This window comes from Thamnophis sirtalis, unplaced genomic scaffold (assembly GCF_051295495.1).
Source record: "Thamnophis sirtalis isolate CommonGarterSnake01/CBP01778 unplaced genomic scaffold, rThaSir2_p1.2 scaffold_7, whole genome shotgun sequence".
In the NCBI taxonomy this organism is placed as follows: domain Eukaryota; kingdom Metazoa; phylum Chordata; class Lepidosauria; order Squamata; family Natricidae; genus Thamnophis; species Thamnophis sirtalis.
Genome location: NW_028261387.1, coordinates 26,630,153 through 26,651,677, shown reverse-complemented (window position 1 = coordinate 26,651,677; position 21,525 = coordinate 26,630,153). Strand labels below are relative to the sequence as shown.

The window sequence follows — 21,525 nt, the reverse complement described above, 5'->3', positions numbered from 1 at the left end:
AGAAATGCTACCCAGTTTCAGATATTCTGTTCACTCTAACTTTTTAAAAATATCTTCGAGTTAGTCTTAATTCTTGGCAACCATATAAATGAGTCCATGCAGTTTTGTTGATCAATTTTCAGAAGTGGTTTGTCATTGTCCTCTTCCTATGGCTGACAGAAAGTTACCCAAAGACCATCTAAGTGGTTTCTGTGCTTAAGGCAGGATTAGAATGTTTAGCCTCCCAGCTTCTAATCCAAAGTCGTCGGGTTTTAAAATGTGTGGTGTGAGGACAGGAGCAGAATGAAGAGACACTGATGATTTGTCCTTGAGCATTAAATGAGGTTTTGTGGATTATTGTGATTTTTTTTGTCTTTGAAAATGAAGATGCAGATCACTGTGATCAATTATGTCTGTCTGAGAAAATATATGCAGATCGATCTCATTAAAAGTAGTCCTTGACTTACAATGGTTCATTTAGTGACTGTTCAAAGTTATAATGAAAAAAGTGACATGACCGTTTTTCAAACTTATGACACTTGCAGCATCCTCATGGTCATGTGATCAAAATTCAGACGCTTGGCAACTGACTCATATTTATGATGGTTGCAGTGTGCCGGGATAATATGAACAGTTTTTTATGACGTCGTTAAATGGGGCAAAACTCATTTAGTGAATGTCTTGCTTACCAACAAAAATTTTAGGCTCAATTGTGGTGATAAATCACCTGTATTATCTGTTACATTTTCACAATGGAATTGGCTGGATTATATAATTCCAAAAAAATCTCCCCAAACCCAACAATCCTGAGAAGCTTATTCTTTCTGGAGTTTAAAAGTCCTTTTATGTAAGAAAACAAAGAACGTGAAATAATAAGAAGTGAATAAGAAAATAAATAAGAAAATGAATCAATCCTAAACTATAAGGATCAGCTTATATTAACAATTCAGGATGATTATTTTTCTACCTTGTTTTTAGTTAGAAAATAATTCCCTTTTGTGGGTTTCATACACGTGAGGTAAACAATAAGGTGAATATTGACATGTTCACTTACACATTGATTCAGTAATATTCCAGAAAGGAAAGTTGTTTTTCAAACTGAGCTTCCATCTTATTTAAGCAGTACTATATGGCCACTAATGCTATTGTTGTGTATTAAATATTTAGAATTTGTGGTAACATCTTGTCTTGTTCCTCACAGCTTAGGTATATGCCTCCAGATCGTTCAGTGGATTTTGATTTTACTAGGCGAGGGTTGCTGGTATTTGATGCTGACCCACATCCTGTTGTTAATGGGAACATCCAGAATGATAAGCAAATGGCTCCGCTAATTTCCAGATTTGAAGTGGATGAATTTAATTTGATAATCCAAAAGATGGCAAAGGTAAAATTGCAGTGGTGCAATATATAAAAGTTTCCTTTTTATTCCAAACCGTATGGTTACTAAAGTCAGTTTCTGAATCATGAATTAATTTTTTTTTAAACCAAGTCTCATTGCCTCCTTAGCATATATATTCACAACTTAAGACCTCTCGCAGGTGTAAAGTTCCACCAAGCTTGGTGCTGCTTACCAAAAATATTATTTTGATATTGATTAAGTTTACTTATACTGTATGGCAATTGTAACTCCAATTTGAGACAAGGTGTATGCAATTCGGACACCTCACTTTGTGACCCATGATCCTTGCTTAACAACGGCAATAGAGATTGATGGAATTGCCATTGCTAAGTGATGCAGTCACATAATGTTACACTTCATGGCTGCATTGCTTAGCAATAGAAATTTCTGTCCCAATTACCATCACTAAGCAAGGACTAGCTGTATTTTTAGGAAAAATGTGTGTGTGTGTGTGTGTGTGTGTGTGTGTGTGTATGTATCAGTGATGGAATAACTGTTTACTACCAGTTCTGTGGGTGTGGCTTGGTGGAATATATGTTGTTTTATTTAACGGTTATATTACATTGAACACACCCCAGAACATCTCTTTGAGGGAGATGTTGGGTTTAGGAATATGAAGAGTAAATAAATATAAATAAATGATTGATGTTTTGACCGTGAAGAAAGTGGGACTATACTTTTTAGGTTCTGCAAGTTTGGGGGATTTTTTTTCCACTCATGTTGTAATGCAAACCTTAGTCATCTTTTATTAATAGAAAATGATGTTTTGCAATTGTAGAAATATTGTATTTATAACATTACTTTCTTCCTTCACAGGGCAGGCAAATTGAGTATATAGATATAGAGAAACCATGTAATAGGGGCCTTGGATTTAGTGTGATTGCTCTTAAAAATCAAAGCTTTGGAGAAGTTGGTATCTTTGTGAAAGAAGTACAGCCAGGAAGCATAGCAGCCAGGTAAGAAATTTAGCAAGACTTCTTGATATACTATAAGGTGTCCTATTGAAATGTTATAGATTTTATAATTTTCCTGGCCAGATGATCACTGGATCAGATTAGAAGAATGCATCTCATGTCAGATTTGTAATGATAAATAGGATAAAGGTGGTATAGATAGTAAAGAATTTTAATGCAGGAAGTCCTCGACTTACAACCACAATTGAACCCAAACTTTCCAGTGCTGAGCAAGAGAATGGTTAAGTGCCCAATTTTATGATCTTTCTTGACACAGTGTTAAGTAGATCAGTGCAGTTGTTAAGTTGATAACATGGTTGTTAAGTGAATCTGGCTTCCCCCATTCACCTTGTCTGTCAGAAGGTCGCAAAGGGTGATCACGTGACCCCAGGACACTACCATTGAATTTTGGTCACATGACCATGGGGAGGTTGCAGTGGTCCTGAGTGTGAAAAATGGTCATAAGTCACTTTTTTCAGTGCTGTTACTTTGGTCACTAAACAAATGATTTAAGTCAAGGACAACCTGTAGTTATGTTGTCATGAGTACACAGTATTGTTCTCTGTTAAGAATACATTGAAGAGGTTGATGCAACTTACTTATTTCTTGACATCTTCTGGGAGTTATTTTGTCATGTTTCTGAAGTTCTGATTTCCTGCTGGAAGAGTGAGACATGTCTTCTTTTGCCCTCTCTTGTTCAATAGTCCCAATTATGCTTCTTGGTTTTTAGTGAAATATGGTATGATAAAGAAGTAAAACAAATCAGGGTGGAAAAAATAGAATAAATCTAATTGATGGACAAGAGGCCATTTGAAAGCATAATCATTGCTGGTGATATAAAGATTATAGTCTTCTTAAATAGAACTGGGTTATTTGGTTAATGGGTACTTTATTAACACAGAATTTAATTTCTAAAAGAAAAACATATCATTGTTAACAGTAATTCATGACCTGATACGTCTTAGATAAACCTGGTCATAAATGCAGATATCTGAATGTTATGGTTGATACACATCCAACTGGTGCAGCACAATTCAGTTGTCTATTTGACATACCTATGAAACCATTGGCAGAGAGTGAGTCACATCATATTTAGACTGGACTAAACCAACCAAATCATAACATTGTTTAGTGCGGTGTGCTGATCAAGCCTTTGTCTGGATTTGGGAATTTGGTGGCAATTTACATTGATCATACCCAACACTGTAACTCACTTCATATACAGATATAATACTGTAGAATAGTGCTGTATGGCTGGTTGGTTGAATGGCTTTGAATTAGTATGTTATGTGAACCCAACCATTGTACTCTACACTTTATAATTTAGCATGCTTTACAAAATCTGTCAATTGTATGTATTCAAAAAATAAGTTCATAAATGGTGACCTAAGAATCTGCTTGCTAATGTTTAATATACATGTGAGTTTTGTTAGTTGAATTATCCTGTAACCCTTTTATGAAAGATTTCTGCAGCACTTTTAACTATGACTTGTGTTTTTTCCAAGGGATCAAAGGTTAAAGGAAAATGATCAGATATTGGCTGTAAATCATACACCATTGGACCTGAACATTTCTCATCAACAGGCAATCCTATTACTCCAACAGTCCACAGGCTCTTTACATTTGGTTGTGGCCAGGGCCCCCACCCAGAGCAGCAGTAGGAACTCCTCTGCTGTGAGTGATGCTATTGTACCAGAAATGGTAAGATAATTTTTTATAAGAATCAAAACATGATTTTGCAAGAATATTCATCACATCTTTGCATGTTAGACAAATTGGATTGTATAATTTTACTCCGTGCAGTTTGTTAGGTCAGATTTGTATACTTTTTTTGGAATTCCCTTATTGTTCCCGTCATAGGTAACATAATCAGCACTGATGATATTACCTGGTTTGGTAATGAAACATTGCAAGAAAATCACCAAGCTCAGAGAGTGTCAAGGACCCCACAGTTCAACCCTGAGCTACAAATAATTGAAAAATTATCTATTTTCAATCCTGCAATCTAAGATCCTATCAAACACAATGCTTGTTTGGATCAACTCATTGCTATATAAAAAAAATCTTTAAAAAATTAATGTCCTTATATAAAACTGATGATTCAGGAGGTGGAACAGAACAGCATTTTCCAAAGATAGCAGCATGAGATGGAGCTGCAACAGTGAAGTAGCAGGTTAGCTAAGGTGGGCTATTCTACTACATAGCAGTATGGTAAGACCAAGAGGAAGGAAATGAGAAGAGGGCAGGTAGACTGGCAGTAGCATCCTATTATTATTATTATTTTAAAATGCAGGGGTAGAGCCGGCGTGGTTGAGGCTTCAGATGTTGGTCTTGGAACAAAGAGATTCAGGTATTAGTTTATCAGCAGTCATGTAAGCTCACTTGGTGACCTTGGGCTAGTTACTCTCCCTTAAGGTAAAGGTTCCCTCGCACATATGTGCTAGCCGTTCATGACTCTAGGGGGCGGTGCTCATCTCTTTTTCAAAGTCAAAGAGCCAGTGCTGTCCAAAGACATCTCCGTGGTCATGTAGCCAGCATAACTAAAAGTTGAAGGCGCACGGAGCGCTGTTACCTTCCCACCAAAGATGCTTCCTATTTTTCTACTTGTATTTTTTACGTGCTTTTAAACTGCTAGGTTGGCAGAAGCTGGGACAAGTAACGGGACTTGTCTGGGACATGTAACTCCCTTATATGGCACTAGGGATTCGAACCGCCGAACTGCTGACCTTTCCGATCAACAAGCTCAGTGTCTTAGCCACTGAGCCATTACGTTCCTAATTCACAAGGTGGTTGTTGTGGGGAAAAGTGGAGTGAAGGATAAATTCCCTGATGAATATTGTTGCATGGTAAAATATAGTCCGGTCTGCATCAGGAGACCTCACAAAGAAGATTGAACAAATGGTTCCTGAAACTCAGTCCTAGAGAGTGATTTTCCCTTAAGCCTTGCTATCCTACACCAGGGGTCCCCCAGCCCCCAATCTATGGATCGGCACCAGTCCACAGCATGCCAGAAACTGGGCCCCATAAACAAGCGAAGGCTCATCTGCGAAATGCAGACATCACATGAAACATGGCCCACTCTGATCCATAGAAAAACTTCTCCCTTGGAACAGGTATCTGGTGCCAAAAAGGTTGGGGTCCCTGCCCTACACCAGTGCAATTTTATGAGAAATTCTTCCTCCCACTTTCCTACAAAGCGATACTGGCTGCATTCAATTCCAGCAGCTCAGTCAATCCTGTCAGTTTGAGTTTTCCTTTGACAAGCAAGGACATAAGTGGGTTTTATCATGCCTGCCAGAATATTTCACAGAAGAATCTGGCTAGCCATTAGTAGAAATATGGATGCAGAATAGAGAAAAGTATCTTAGTCAAGATTATATAGCTCATCCTGCTTAGAACCCATTCCAAAATCACCTGCAGTTTTCTCATTATATTAATCACAATTTTTCCTACCTGGCCTGTTGTCCCCCCACTAATAAATATATGTTATAGGTTTTTTTTAAAAAAAACCCATTCAATTTTAACTCAGCCCAGTAAGTTAATGTTTTCTGTATTCAATATATCAAGTAGCTGACCAATGTTTAGTTATCTATCTAGTAGATAGCACTGAACCAAATAATCTTTCTTGATTTGAGATCTAGAATCCTCAAATCCACATAACTCAATGTAAAGTTCTTTTCACATGCATAAACACAGATAGGGAAAAATCCCTAATTAATTTTTTCCCAGCCTATGGAAAACAAAAAGCCACAAATGTCCAGTGCACCAGGAGGCATTGTTTTGTTATGGAATTGTTGTGAAATTCCCTCAGCCACCATGAATGTTTAGGCTGTTGAGTACATTCCAGGAAGAAAACGTAAACTATGTATGAATGCTGTTTGCTTCATTTCAGTGTATTTCAATGTAGTTTTCATACTCATTGTTAAACAGGAATAGCAATGCATTATTCCATATTTCAGAGACACTAAAAAAAATGGTTTGAAGATATTCTCCCCTCTTGTGTCCTTTATGGTGTTTCAGCTAGAATTTTTGTGTTCAGTATAACTAGTCTAATGTTTTAATTAGAAATGTTTCAGTAGAAATTTATGGTATGATGTAATAAAACATGTTACGGGATCTTTCTGCATAGTTACCATGTTCTCCATCAATCCACCTTACTAGAATTGCATGAGCCACTGGATCTCATGTATACACCAGATGTTGTAACCACAAAGAAGAGACTTTTACAATAGCTGAGTTGCTGGGGAAAATACCGAGTACTTATTTTATTGTATGGATTGGAAGTGCTACGGTAAATGTTTTTAATGTTTTAATGTTTTGAAAGATCACTGAAAAATTACTTTTCTATTTTTATAGGTCAATTGGGGCCACACTGAAGAAGTTGAACTGATTAATGATGGCTCAGGATTAGGTTTTGGAATTGTAGGAAGAAAAACAAGTGGTGTGGTGGTACGGACTATTGTTCCTGGTGGACTAGCAGACAGGGTAAATTTGTTTACAATTCTCTGTCTCTCTCTCTCCCTCCCTTCCTCCCTTCCCCCCTCTCCCTCTCTCTCTCTCCCTCTGTATTTGTACATAGTTAATTGTTCTGACCCCCTCCTCCGTCCAGTAACGAAAGCCGAGACAAGCTTAAATGGAATGCCTTTTAATAACAAGACCAGAATCTCGGTGGCTGAAAGCCAAATAAACAAACAGATAAGGACCTTGTCAGCAAGTCTGACAAACCTTGGCAGCAATTCAAACAAACCTTGGTAGCAATCCAGCCTGCCAAGTTAGTTTCTCTTTAGTCAAAGCATTGACTTCTGCAAGAAGGGCGTGGCACAAGCAGTCTTTTTTATAGTCCGGAGAGGAGCCTAATGACCATCAGCTGAGCGTAATTATCTCCTGTAATTACATAATTGCTCCTGACACCGAGTAGCTCTTCAATGGCGTGCATCCAGGAACAACTAACTGTTGGTTTCTGGATCATTCTCCCTTGCCTCCTCCCCACTGATCCAAGGCTCAGGCGCCACCTGGTATCCAACCAGTCTCTCTGCGCCCTGCTCAGAGTCGGAACCCTGTCCAGGGTCCTCCACATCCTCCAAGACCAACTCATAGGGCCCCTTGCTGTCGGAGTCTGGTGGCAGCTCCAATGGCTCCTGCTGGGCCACAACAGTTAATACTTGGATCTGTAGTCTCTTTGAGAAAAAGAGAGTCTTTTCACAGATACTACAGTAGGAAAAGATGTTGATCTGGCCCTACTCTGTCTTATTAGACTGTGGAAACAGCAGTGAAGAAGCATTTCTCACCCTTGGAGAAGGATGGGAAATGAGTTGTGCACACCTCTTTATCACTAATTGTTACTATGTTAATGTCTAAACAGTCCCAACAATGCTATCCATTTTGTTGTGGCAAAGAACGGTGATAATCAAATTGTCCCAACTTCTCAGTGTCTCTGTGGTTATCTCTATGTTGCTGAGATGAAGCACTGTAGTTTAAGGAGCAGGAATAAAGTCTCCCACTCCTGTTTGATAACTAATCATTGTTTCTATTACACCTGGTATTTTACACAGTATGCAAATGCAAACATTTGGCAAGAGCCCCAAATTGTTTAAAATGATGAAAATAAATTTTAATCATTCAAACCTAATTGAAGGAATGTATAAATGTAGATTAAAAGTAGGTTAAAAATAACCAATTAAATGTCAACGCTATCTACGTTCTAATTGACTTCTTACATGTGCCTTGGCTCTTAAGTAGAAAGAGGAAGATTAAAAATGTGTAGAATTGCAGTTTGATAATGCTGTTACAATTAGACCTATAGTGGAAAAAGGACACATACAGTGAAAGCCATAAGTGAGTAATATATACAATATATGAAAAATACCGAATTTGTCTATAATCTAAAACTTATGCCAAACATACTAGTAGTTTTTTAGTAACTTTTAATGACATTTTTAATATTTGACATAATTCTTTCAGTGTAACATCCACTGCAGTGTTGCTTTAACATGATTGCATTTTATATTGAAGTCTTGTTTTATAAAAAGTATTCCATTCCAGTTCATTTTAACTTTTGAAAAATGTTCCTTGTTTCTTGAAGGATGGCAGACTTAGAACTGATGATCACATCTTGGAAATTGGGGGCATTAATGTACAAGGGATGAGTAGCGAGCAGGTTGCTCAAGTCTTGAGAAACTGCGGAAACCATGTTAAGATGGTAGTTGCACGATCCCCTTTGTCTGAAATATCTATAACCCCACCAACTCCTGTGGCTGATCCTGTGGGTGAATTAACTATTATTCAGGACAGAGAATCTGACAGAGTAAGTATCTTAAGGCTTGCATCAAATTACACCGCTGGAAATTTCATGTGGTCTGAAAAAAATCTTCCTAAATTGACGTTAATACTTAATCGGCCTAATTATTGTTATTATCATTGAGATTAACAATTAATCAATCACAGTCACAGACCAGAAAACTGACTAACACACTTTGCTATTGGAGGGCAAACAATACTACTGTAGTTTTGCTACATTGCCAAAATCAACGACTTACACTTTCAATGCCAAAGGTGCTTTTCGAAAGGCAATAGGACTCCATAGACACTTTCACTTTCAATATCTTCTTGACTATCTGCCTCATATTTAGCTGAAGCATTCCAAGTCTTTCTCTGAAAAGGTCACATAGTATCAGTAATTTATATAATATCAAATTTTAGCTCAGATTTACAGACTTGACAGCTATGTTTTCTAGCTCACTTTACTTGTCAGTTTATATATTTGCAAATAAGTTCTCCTGAAATACCCATTGCTAAAGGACTGTGTAAAGAAAAAAAACTCAAATAACATTTTCTGCTGGTAAGAATGATTAAAACATTTTCATCTGATCAGTTTATAGTAATTGCACTTAGAGTTATATACTGCTTCACAGAATTTTATAGCTCTCTCTAAGCGGTTTACAGAATCAGCATATTGCCGCCAATAATCTGGGTCCTCATTTTACCAACTTTGGAAGGATGGAAACTAAGTCAAACTTGAACCGGTGGGACTCAAACTCCTAGACAGAGCAGTGAATTAGTCTGCAGTACTGCTGTCTAACCAGTAGACCACTATGGCATTTATATTGTAATTGCTATCTAATTTTTCATTCTATTTATCTTTTTTAATATATTTTAATTTTTAATCTGTTTTACCATTTGGAAATATCACAACCATGATAAAATCAGATAGAAAAATAAATCCAGACAGTGAAAATGAAATTTATTAATATTAAAATTTAGCATTTTTAAAAAAAAAATATAGATTTGTCTTTTTTTGTGTGTTTTAAAAGTCCAAAGTGATGATAACCCAATAATATTCAGATGTTCATAAAGTAATTTGTGAAGACACAATACTTTTGAACACCGGAAACACTGACATCGTGAAAACAACACACACCCTGTTGTCTTTGGATCTTTGAACTGAAAAAGTTTTTAATTAGGTAACAAATCAAAAACCTCTCAGCACAAGTTTAAATGGTTAATATAATCTGAAAAAACAGTATGGTTTTGTTTCCCAGGAAAATGAAATTCATGAAGTTAAGTTGATTAAAAAAGATGGACAGAGCCTGGGTATAACAATTGTTGGATATTCTGGAGTGTCATATTCAGGTGAGCTTTATTGATTGATCAAAGAAGAGGCTAAATCAAATAATATGTTGAACATATGTTTAAGATAGAGAATAAAATTGTCAGAGAATGGGAGAAGAGAAATGCTTCTTTGCTTTTTCTCACTTAAGTGTTTATTTAGCCCTAGATATTTTAAGTAATGCAGAAAGATTAGTTAACAATTTAGTTAACAGTAACAGAGTTGGAAGGGACCTTGGAGGTCATTTAGTCCAACCCCCTGCTCACGCAGGAGACCTACCGTGTTTCTCTGAAAATACAACATGTCCTGAAACTAAGACCATGCCATATTTTTTGGGTGGGCAAAAATATAAGCCCCCCCCTGAAAATAAGGCCCCTGGACAATCCCCCCCCCTCCAGCCAGGCAGAGCACCACTCGCCGACCTAGCAGTATCTTAAATGTGCCAAGCCATGGGAATGAGGTGGGGGCAGAGGTCCTCTTGTTGCTTGGTGCCCTTGGGATACCGCTAAGTCGGTCAGCGTTGCTGTGCCCAGCTGGAGAGGGCTGTTGCTGAGTCTTCTGGCAGTTGCCACTCTGGGAGTACGCTCTATAGTTGTATGCTCTGGGAGTATGCTCTGCTGGCAGCCAGCCCACAACCATAGAGCATACTCCCAGAGTGGCAACTGCCGGAAGATTTGGCATCCTACCTTCATGCTTTGGAAGCGACAGAAAAAGCCATGCAGTGGGCGGTGGCAGCAGCGGAGATGCCCTAGCTCTGCAGGGAGAGTTAGGCAAGGGCATCATGAGCCTTTGAGTCGTGCGAGCAGGGAGTGGAAAAGCTACTCACGCAACCCCCCTCTCCAGTCATGCAGAGCCCCATTCACTGACCTAAGGGCATTCTGAAGGTACCGAGCCGCAGGAGCTGGAGGGCGGCAAACAGGCGCTACCACCGCTTGGCGATACCCCTAGGTCAATGAATGGCGCTGTGCCCAGCTGGAAACAGGGGTTGCCGGACAGCTGCTCGTGAGCGTGGTCAACTCATGGCTGCTGTGTTGCTGCTGCAACAGTGCAAAACATCCGTTTGACCCTGAGGCTGTGCCCGGCTCTTCGAGAGCCTACTCGCAAGACAGCAGCCTCCTAGCAACCCAAAACAATAAGCCCTCCCCTGAAAACAAGGCCCAAGCTATATTTTGTGGGTCAAAAGAAAATAAGACCCTGTTTTATTTTCAGGGAAACACGGTATACTAGTAAAGGTTTCTCCTATCCAGTTGTGTCCAATTTGCGGGGTAGGTTCTCATTCTCTGTTTCTTAGCTAAGGGAGCAGCGTTGTCCAAAGGCACTTCCGTGGTCATCTCGCCAGCATGACTGCGTCTCCATCAAAATGGTAGTATAACTTTTCAATTTTGTTAAATTATTTTTACCAGTCATCAAATGTTTGTTTTCTACGGGATAAAAAAAGCTAAGACATATTGTACTGAACAATGTGTGTGTGTGTGTGTGTGTGATTTTCACGGGTGTAGGTATGCCCCCTTATTTGGCTCTTTTCCCGTGTAAGATGGAGATTGACTTGGCAACATTTCAGCAAGGACCCACTCACCATCTTCAGAGTGGTGTTTTCGGCTTCATGCTTATGCGAGGAAGGCGTTATCGGAACTGTCGTCTTTCTATAAATCTTGATGGGGGGGGTGTTGAGTGCTGGCTTTCTTGCTGTAAATGGGTTGATTGGCTGTGTGGTTGCATCCTGATTGGTAGATGGAGTTGATGTTTCTAGATTGGTGGGCTGTTTCGTATCATTTTGTGTGGCTGAGGTCCTGGCTGTGTGTCTGTTGTACTTTTGTGTTGTAATGACCTGGGTGGTGGGTGGGGTTCGTTTGTTTACTAGGGCTGGTTTCCAGATGTCTGGTAGGCGGGAGGCATCGTCACGTTTATTCATGTTGGAGGGGTGTGTGTCTCTATTTCAATGGCTTCCATAATTATTCTCTTGTTGAAGTGTTCAGTTTTGGAGAGTAATTTGGCTCCTTCAAAATCAATTTCATGTTCTGTTGCTTTAAGATGCTGGAAAAGGGAGGAAGTTTTTTCTTCTTTTCTGACTGCGTTCTTGTGTTCTGCGATGCATTTATTCTCCTATTAGTTGTCCAATGTATGTGGCAGGGCAAATTTTGCATGGTATTTCGTAGACTCCTTGGTTTTCTAGCTGGATCTTGTCTTTGGGGTTTCTTAAGATGTTGGCTATTTTTGGTCAGTGCTGAAGGATGTCCTGATATTGTGACTTGTGAAGAATTTTGCTGATTTTATCTGTGGTGCCTTTGTTGTAAGAGAGGAGGGCGGTGCCATTGTCCTGTTCTGTGTCTCGGTTCTTGGGAAGTGTCTCCCTTTCAATTAGGTTGGTAATTGTTTTTCTTTGGAATCTGTTGAAAATTAATACATTTGTGAGAGTGTGTAATTCAGTTTTCAGGTGGTCTTTGTTGGCTAGGCGTTTGGTTCTGGAGATGAGGGTCTTGGTTACAGAGTTGATCTGTGCAGGGTGGTGATGGGATTGTGCGTTTAAGTACTGGTTGGTGTGTGTTTTTTCCCGGCAGATGGTATGTCCTAGGGAGCCATTGGGTTTTTTGTAGATTAAGACGCCCAGAAAGGGAAGTTGGTTGTTTGCTTCTATTTCCATAGTGAATTGTATTTTGGGGTGTCGGCTGTTGAGATGTGTGAGGAAGTTGTCTAGTTTTTCTTTCCCATGTGGCCAAATCGCAAAAGTGTCATCAACATATCTAAGGCAGAGTTTGGGTTTGTGTTCAGATTTATCTAAGGCGTTAGTTTCAAAATGTTCCATGTATAAGTTTGTGATGATGGGTGAGAGGGGTAACCCCATGGGTGCTCCTTCTATCTGTTTGTATCTTTGTCCATTATGGATGAAGTATGTATTGGTTAGGCAGTGGTTGGTCAGGTCCAGGATGTGTTTAGGGGGGTTGTGTTTGTTCTGGATAGCTGTCAAGGCTTTTTTTATAGGCACTTGGGTGAGGAGGGATATGGCATTGAAGCTCACAAGTAGGTCACTGGGTTGTAGGTTTTGATTCTTTATTGTTTCTATGAAGTGGATTGAGTTTTGTACATGTGAGGTGATGGATTCTGTTGTAGGGTTGAAGTTGTTTGGTGAGGAATTTGGCAAGATTCTGTAGAGGTGAGCCTCTACAGAATATGTATGTATGTACGTACGTACGTACACACACACACACACACACACACACACACACACACGATAAAAAAAGCTCTTATGTATAGCTGAGAAACTCAATACAGAATCTTACAACACCGTAGCAGATTTAGAAAATGAAATCAATGGAGAAACATTAAGAGCATTCTGGGAGTCGAAGTTCACAGATTGTAAAGGAATCATTGTTGCCTCTATCTCTGCTCTAGAGTGTGTGTGAAATGATAATCAATGTATGCTAACTCTGTCTGCACTTTCTCCCTCCCTCTTCCCTCCATCTCATTTTTCTCCTCTAAGGGGAAGCTTCAGGGATTTTCATAAAAAACGTAATCCCTGACAGTGCTGCGGATCACAATGGTCAGATAAAAGTCAACGACAAAATTGTTGCAGTAAGTTGAAATTTGCATTTGTCGGAAGGGGATTCGCCTGTTTTCCTTGCTATATTCTCTTTTGGGGGAGGGGAGGGGAAAATCAATCAGAATAAATACTTTAACCTGGGATAACGGAACAGTCTGTTAGAGCAAGTCCTACGCTCATCTAAACCAGCTTTCTGGGTTCTCAGCTGGATATTTTGGGAATGTGACAAGTCTGGAATAGAGGCTACAGTTTCCTTCCACTATTGCAATTACTATATTTTGGATGTGCTATCTATAATTCAGCATGTGCTAAACACTGATTACTATTAATGGCCATTGATTGTCTGAACCTCCATGATTACCGGTATGCCTGGCCATCTTTTAAAATGATCCAAATATGCTGCTATTAACATTATTGCTGGCAGCAAGTTGCATAACTTAATCAATGGCCCAGGGCCCTGTTATTTAAAGAACTGCCTCTCATCCATAGTGCCTGCCTGGCCAATCTAATCTGGCAGAGTTGGTGTGCTCCAAGTTCCTTCAATTAAGCAATGACATCTCTCAGGACTCTGGAAGCATGTCTTCTCTATAGGTCTTCCCTCTGGGATGAGGTTCCCCCAATATTTGATGCTTCCTTGCCCTGCTGGTGTTTCAAAGGGGCTTGAGGACCTGGCTGTTCGCCCAGGCCTTTGGCAAGGACAACCTCCTTTTAACTTGATTTGTTTTCCTTTGTTTCCATCTGATTTTGTCCTGCTGCCATCTTTACCCTGGTTTTCATTGTTTCTTAATTTTAGTGTTTAAAATGATCTGTCAACCTCCTAGAGTCCCTGGAAGTCAAGAAGCATATAAATTTGTTACATTATTACTGTTACTTATATATACATAAGTATATAAGGATGATGTATGTATGTATGTATGTATGTATGTATGTATGTATGTATGTATGTATGTATGTATACATATCTCTATATGTTCACCCCACATTGAGTTTCAGTGGATCATCTTATGAGAGAAGGAAAAAAGTTTTTTCTCTCTCTACATTATCTATTTTATTTTATTTATTAAATGTTTATGCCACCCATCTCCCCTATAAGGTGACCTGGGTGGTTTTGCAAGTTAATGGCGGCTTTATATAAAGCGCAAGAGTTGAGAAACATTGCTACCCTTTCCCCCTCCTCCCCAGTCCTTTGGGGGTGGGGAGAGAATCATATCTTAGATTACAAGATTTGGTTTCATTTTGTATTTTCATTTTAAACACATTAAACACATCTGCTTGCCACCTTACCTACCCTTGAAAGTGGCGGTTCTTGGTTTCACTTAAGGACTGAATAGATGAGTTAGTATGTATGAATCTGTTTTGCTTCATGTTTTGCCTTTGTGCAATAATTAGCCAGTCAAAGTGAAACAAAGTGAAAGCAACCTGTTTTTGTGCTATGGATTATCATTTTCAAAAGAATTGTGTATGTATACTTCAGGTTAACAGAATTAATATTCAGAATTATACCAACCAAGAAGTTGTGGAAGCTTTACGCAAGACAGGACCAGTTGTTCATCTGACATTGCTTCGAAAGAAACCACATCATGTGGAAAGAGCGCTGGATAGAGGTAAAGTTCCTCCCTCTGTCTACATTCTCTTTTTAGTTAAGCTAAAATGCTCAGGATTGTTTTGAATGAACACTTTGATATTTGGAACTGATTTCTACTGTACCACTGAATTACAAGGCTGGTTAAGCCAGCAAAACGGGTTAGTCCTGGCCTTTTCTGAAACACACATGTCACGTAGGGAAACTGCCCCAGCTTTCACAGATTGTGAGCAAAATGATACAATCAGTTGAATTATAAGGATCAGTTAACCTGGTTCCTTTGGATACATGTTTGTTCCAAAAGGCTGAACAATTAACATAGCTTAACTAGTTAAACAATTTTTAAATCCTTAAAGGCTTACTGGGCAAGGAAAGAAAGGTGCTAGGAAGGAAGATCAAATTTTCACTCTTACCCCATTTTATTTTTACAGGTGTTGCTATGCACATGTCCCCAAATAGGTGGCAATAATTGCAACCAAAAGGATAATATTTGCTATATTTTAGGTGCAAAATGTGAAATTAAAAAATAGATGACTGAATTTTATTCTAGAACTCTACAGGATTTACCCTCTATTGGCTTGTAAAGCAAACCATAGTACATATATTTTGTTGTGTTTCTGTTCCACTTTCAGTTATACCTTCTAACCAAAGGTACTTGGTTTGTTTTTAAGACCTTATTTGTTTTGTAAAATTCTATTGTGCTTAATTTGTTTTTATATTATTATTATTATTATTATTATTATTATTATTATTATTATTATACAATTGTATCACAGTGGCCAGTTGTTTCGCCGGATTTGGCATTGGTTACTAGTCGGGCCCCACCCAGGGGCCTAGGACGTTGTAACGTATTTTCGTAATATGCGTGCAGATCCAAGCAGTGCGGCTTTTTGCATTTGACTGATGGTGATTTTGTCAATTTTTAACTGTTTTAAATGTAATTCCAGTGCTTTTGGAATAGCACCCAGTGTGCCAATTACCACTGGAATTACCACTGCTGGTTTGTGCCATAGTCGTTGAATTTCGATTTTTAAGTCCTGGTATCTTGCGATTTTTTCATGTTCCTTCTCGGCGACCCTGCTATCACCTGGTATTGCGATGTCTATGATTGTGACCTTATATTATATTATTATTATTATTATTATTATTATTATTATTATTATTATTATTATTATTATTATTAGCTGAGAATGGCAGATTAAATGATTATGGAACATTTTTAGTAACCTGAGAACAAAGATTTCTCCTTTAGATCTGACATTCTGAATAAAATCCACACAACACTGACCAGAATTCTGTTCTTTCAGTGACTGTTCTCAGACCTTCATTCCTTCCACAAAAGATTAAGCCCATGGCAGGTGGAAGGGAAGTCATTTAGAAAGCTAGAAGTATTCAGCCATTGTTCCTTTTTTTAATATTGAAGAAGTTTTTGGGATAGTGGAAATGGAGAAGCATATAACTTTACTAGTTTGAATATCAGCTGAGGGGTTGAGATTTGGTAATAGTAAGTTTGGAAACTTGAATGTCCTATCAATTCAGATATATTTTAGAATCTTTAAAAAAGGAACAGTTCAAAGATTTTGCTTAGTAAAAAGTGATGGGAAGCTTTGGGAACTTTTCCAGGGCATTCACGCATGCTCAACTTGACTGCTGTGGAAACCGATAGTGAAAATGAGGAACCTCAAGAGCAAAAAGATAACACTGAAGATGAAAGCAAGCAAAAGCATCACGCAATTGGTAAGTCAAACATTCTATTGGAAAATAAGCTTTTTGGTATGTTATTGCTTCAAAATTATTATTGTGTAAATAACAACTAAGGATTATCCAACTAATGATTGAGTATATCAGAGGTGGGTTGCTTCCGGTTCGTCTGAGATGAGGTGAACTGGTAGTGGTGGTGCCAGGAGGCTCTGCCCACCCACCCAGATGTTTCTGTGCATACGCAGAAGCATCACACACGAACGAACCAGTAGTAAAAAAAATTGTACACCCACCACTGGAGTATATGACATAAAATCCTGTACAGTTTACAGGTTAATGTCTTGGATTAGGACTAGGGAGATCTGAATGTCTTCAGACACAGAAGCTCATTTGGTCAGTTTTGGCCTGAGGTAATTCATTAGGTAGCAGTGGGAGAAAATTACAGGAGGAAATGTTGCCTTGAGCATTTGAAAGAAAGGTAGGTTAGAACTCTAACAAATATATAAAATGCAACAATATAAATAAAGTCCACCTACTCTTGAATAAATAAAGCAAACAACTTACAACCTGGTACCAAAGTTCTCACAACCCACACCTCCTGTGGTTATGTGACTGCGTTTTGGGTGCTTGGCAATCAGTCTGCACTTATTGTCATTTGCAGTGTGACCTGGTCATGTGACTACGAATTATGACATTTCCCCCAAATCTGTATTTTCGGTTTCTGGCAAAAAAAAAAAAATGGCCGCAGAAAACAATGAATTGATTTAATGACACCTGTCATTACTTACCTCCTAATTGCCAGGTTGGAAGTCTAGTACTATCTATATGTATGGTTTGCCTTTAGATGCAGAGTGGCAGGGATCTATAGCCCTGCAGAATAATTCCCTTTAAATACAGGCTAAAGTGTCCAAAGCTTTGGGTAAAGGAAGTAACAAGAAAATCATTTGTTCTACATTTTTCAAAAACTAAAAGTCAGATATTGAAGTCAACCATATTCCTGTTCATAGTGAAATACATAGTTCTTTAGGTGGGCAGGAAAAAGGAAGCTGAACTAGATGGATATATATAAACAAAGCTTTTCTTCTTAGTTAGTGTAATGCCAAGTAAATGTTTCATTGAAGCACATTATGTTATAATTTTAGAAATGTATTTCTTCTTATTTGATGCTGTAAGTTGTAATGACTTGGAATAATATCAAATTTTATTGTATTTGGGAATTTATACTCAAATGAGAATGGGAGAAGAGCAAATTAAGTCACTTGTGGCATGCAATTGTTCTAAAGAACAATTTTGTTTTTTCTTACAAAAAGTAAATTAGTTAGGATAAAGAAATTATAAAATGTATTTTCAATGATAAATACATTGATCTATCTTTGCTGTTTAGAAACTAATAATAGTCATTTTGTAAAAGCACAGATGATTCTAAAATACTGTTTGTAAAAGTTCATCCTGGAGCAGAATTTAATAACTGGTTTACATTCCAAAAATAGACAGTGACATTGGAAATGTTGACAAGTATAATACCAGTAAGGAAAACATTTACTGCTAACTTAATGCCCATTAAACCTAAAGTACAAATCGTGTTTTACAAAATGTCTTATTACTGCACTTTCTGTATTAAACTTTAATATTTCTATTTTATCATGATAATATTGTGAGCTAAAAAAAACAAGTATGTCTAAAGTGGGGAATAATTCATAAGATATATTTAATCATGATCTTAATGATATGTATCTTTGTAAGAACAGCCAAAGTGTGTGACGGTTTTTAATATGGAAGATCCATTCAACACATTAACACACATTTTCAGGCACAAAGGGTACTGTTTCAGGAAGACTCCTTTTATTTATATTTGCCAATATGAAGACAAATAACAATATTCTAAAAATTACTCAAAAATAAGCAAAGGCATGCAAAACATACAAGGATGAGAAATTTCCAACCTAATACAGCAGTGTTATCAAAAAAAGGTATTCCTGTGTTCAAAATAATTGGTTTTAATAAAAAAAATGAATCCTGTGTAAGTTTTCAGATATATAGAGTATGCCAGTAGAATTAATAATTACCTTGGTTCTAGTATGTTCTTATGGTGTCATAAGCATTCAATTCAATATTTGTAGTTATTTGGAATGACGCAGTAACAAAATCCACCCAGCACTCTGGGACAAATCCAAACAACTAGCCCTCTGGAGAGCCGAAACAGAAACCTCCCACAAGACAGACACACACACCAAGAAACTCCACAGACTAGAAAAACGCCAGAAGCCCAACCCCTTCAACCCTACACAGAATCCATCACCTCACACGTACAAAACTCAATCCACTTCATAGAAACAATAAAGAAACAAAACCTACAACCCAGCGACCTATTCGTGAGCTTTGATGTCATATCCCTCTTCACCCAAGTGCCTATTAAAGAAGCCTTGACAGCTATCCAAAACAAATACAACCCCCCTAACACATCCTAGATCTGACCAACCACTGCCTAACCAACACATACTTCATCCACCATGGACAAAGATACAAACAGATAGAAGGAGCGCCTATGGGATCACCCCTCTCACCCGTCATCGCAAACCTATACATGGAACACTTTGAAACCAACGCCTTATATAAATCTGAACACAAACCCAAACTAAGGTTTAGATATGTGATGACACTTTCGTAATTTGGCCACACGGGAAAGAAAAACTGGACAACTTCCTCACACATCTCAACAGCCTACACCCCAAAATACAATTTACTATGGAAATAGAAGCAAACAACCAACTTCCCTTTCGGGACGTCCTAATCTACAAAAAACCCAATGGCTCCCTAGGACACACCATCTACCAGAAAAAAACACACACCAACCGCTACTTAAATGCAAAATCCCATCACCACCTGCACAGATCAACTCCATAGCCAAAACCCTCACCTCCAGAACCAAACGCCTAGCTGACAAGGACCACCTGAAAACTGAATTACACACCCTCACAAACGTATTAATTTCCAACTGATTAAAAAAAACAAAATTACCAACCTAATTGAAAGGGATGCAACCCCCAAGAACCGAGACACAGAACAGGACAACGGCATCGCTCTCCTCCCTTACAACAAAGGCACCACAGATAAAATCAGCAAAATTCTCCACAAACACAATATTAAGACAGCCTTCGGCACTGACCAAAAAATAGCCAACATCTTAAGAAACCCCAAAGACAAGATCCAGCTAGAAAACCAAGGAGTCTATGAAATACCATGCAAAATCTGCCCTGCCACATACATTGGACAAACTAATAAGAGAATAAATGCACGCATCGCAGAACACAAGAACGCAGTCAGAAAAGAAGAAAAAATTTCCTCCCTTTTCCAGCACCTTAAAGCAACAGGACATGAAATTGATTTTGAAGGAACCAAATTACTCTCCAAAACTGAACACTTCAACAAGAGAATAATTATGGAAGCTATTGAAATGGAGAAACACCCCCACAACATGAATAAACGTGATGATACCTCCCGCTTACCAGACATCTGGAAACTAGCTCTAGTCAATAAACGAGTCCCAGCCACAAAAGCTGACACAGGACCCAGAACAACACAGGACACCATCACCAATCACTCTCACCAAACATCAATTCCATCAACCAATCAAATGTGACAACACAGCCAACCAATCCGTTTAAAGCAGCAAACCCAACATTCCACACACCCCCACCTATATTTATAGAAAAACGGCAGCTCCGATCACTCTTTGCTCGCACAAGCACAAAGCCAAAGGCACCAGCCTGAAGATGACGAATGTGACTTCGTTGAAACGTCGCCAAGATACTGTCAATCTTACGTGGGAAAAGACCCGAATACGCTAAGACCTCCATACCTATACCCGTGAAAATCTACAAAAACAAATTTATATATATATATACACACACACATTTTCTATAAGATAATGGTAAAGGTTCCCCTTGCACATATGTGCTAGTCGTTCCTGACTCTAGGTGGCAGTGCTCATCTTCATTTCAAAGCTGAAGAGCTAGCACTGTCTGAAGACCTCTCCATGGTCATGTGACCAGGTAGACTAAATCCGAAGGTGCACGGAACACTATTACCTTCCCACCAAAGGTGGTTCCTATTTTTCTACTTGCATTTTTATGTGCTTTTGAACTGCTAGGTTGGCAGAAGCTGAGACAAGTAACGGGAGCTGACTCTGTTATGTGGTGCTAGGGATTTGAACCACTGAACTGCCAATCCTTTCTGATCAACAAGCTCAGCATCTTAGCCACTTAGCCACCACGTCCTTTTAATATATTTCTATAGTAGGGCTATTAGTTTAGAATGCTTTATGTTTTGCCAAAATGTAAGTAAACAATGTGCTGTCCTAACAACTGTCTTATAATAATAATTGTAATTTAGGGAACACCTTGGACTTATCAGAAAATAAGCCAACATCCAAATGGGAAAAACTGCTGGGACCTGATTATAAAGTTATGGTATGTTATCCATATATCCTCATTAAATTACCGGGAATGAATTATTTACGTTTTCAAGAAATGAGATCTTAAATGAGAATGTTTACTTTTTGAGCAGAGGGTTAAACTTTTAACAGTAGTAAAAGCCTCAATAACTTTAAGAGGAATTCAGCTCCCAGAATTCCCTAGCCAGCAACACTGGTTTAGTACATAGGAAATAATTTAAATGAACTGAATTATAAAAGTGTGATCATTAATCCACATTGAGTCTAATCAATAATTAAACCTGTTTCTGCAGACTCGATTAGGGTTTACTTCT

At 38.4% G+C, this 21,525-nt stretch overlaps 1 protein-coding gene across 1 annotated transcript in view; it reads left to right on the top strand.

Annotated features, from left to right (window-relative positions):
* Positions 1-21,525, top strand: part of PATJ (PATJ crumbs cell polarity complex component) — a 159,312-nt gene that overhangs the window by 6,191 nt on the left and 131,596 nt on the right. Inside the window, exons 4-13 of the mRNA XM_087719579.1 lie at positions 1,181-1,363; positions 2,195-2,334; positions 3,837-4,032; positions 6,688-6,816; positions 8,414-8,635; positions 9,870-9,960; positions 13,416-13,507; positions 14,950-15,079; positions 16,681-16,794; positions 21,151-21,227. Coding sequence (XP_087575705.1) covers positions 1,181-1,363; positions 2,195-2,334; positions 3,837-4,032; positions 6,688-6,816; positions 8,414-8,635; positions 9,870-9,960; positions 13,416-13,507; positions 14,950-15,079; positions 16,681-16,794; positions 21,151-21,227 — 1,374 coding nt within the window. The remainder of the gene's footprint in view (positions 1-1,180; positions 1,364-2,194; positions 2,335-3,836; positions 4,033-6,687; positions 6,817-8,413; positions 8,636-9,869; positions 9,961-13,415; positions 13,508-14,949; positions 15,080-16,680; positions 16,795-21,150; positions 21,228-21,525) is intronic.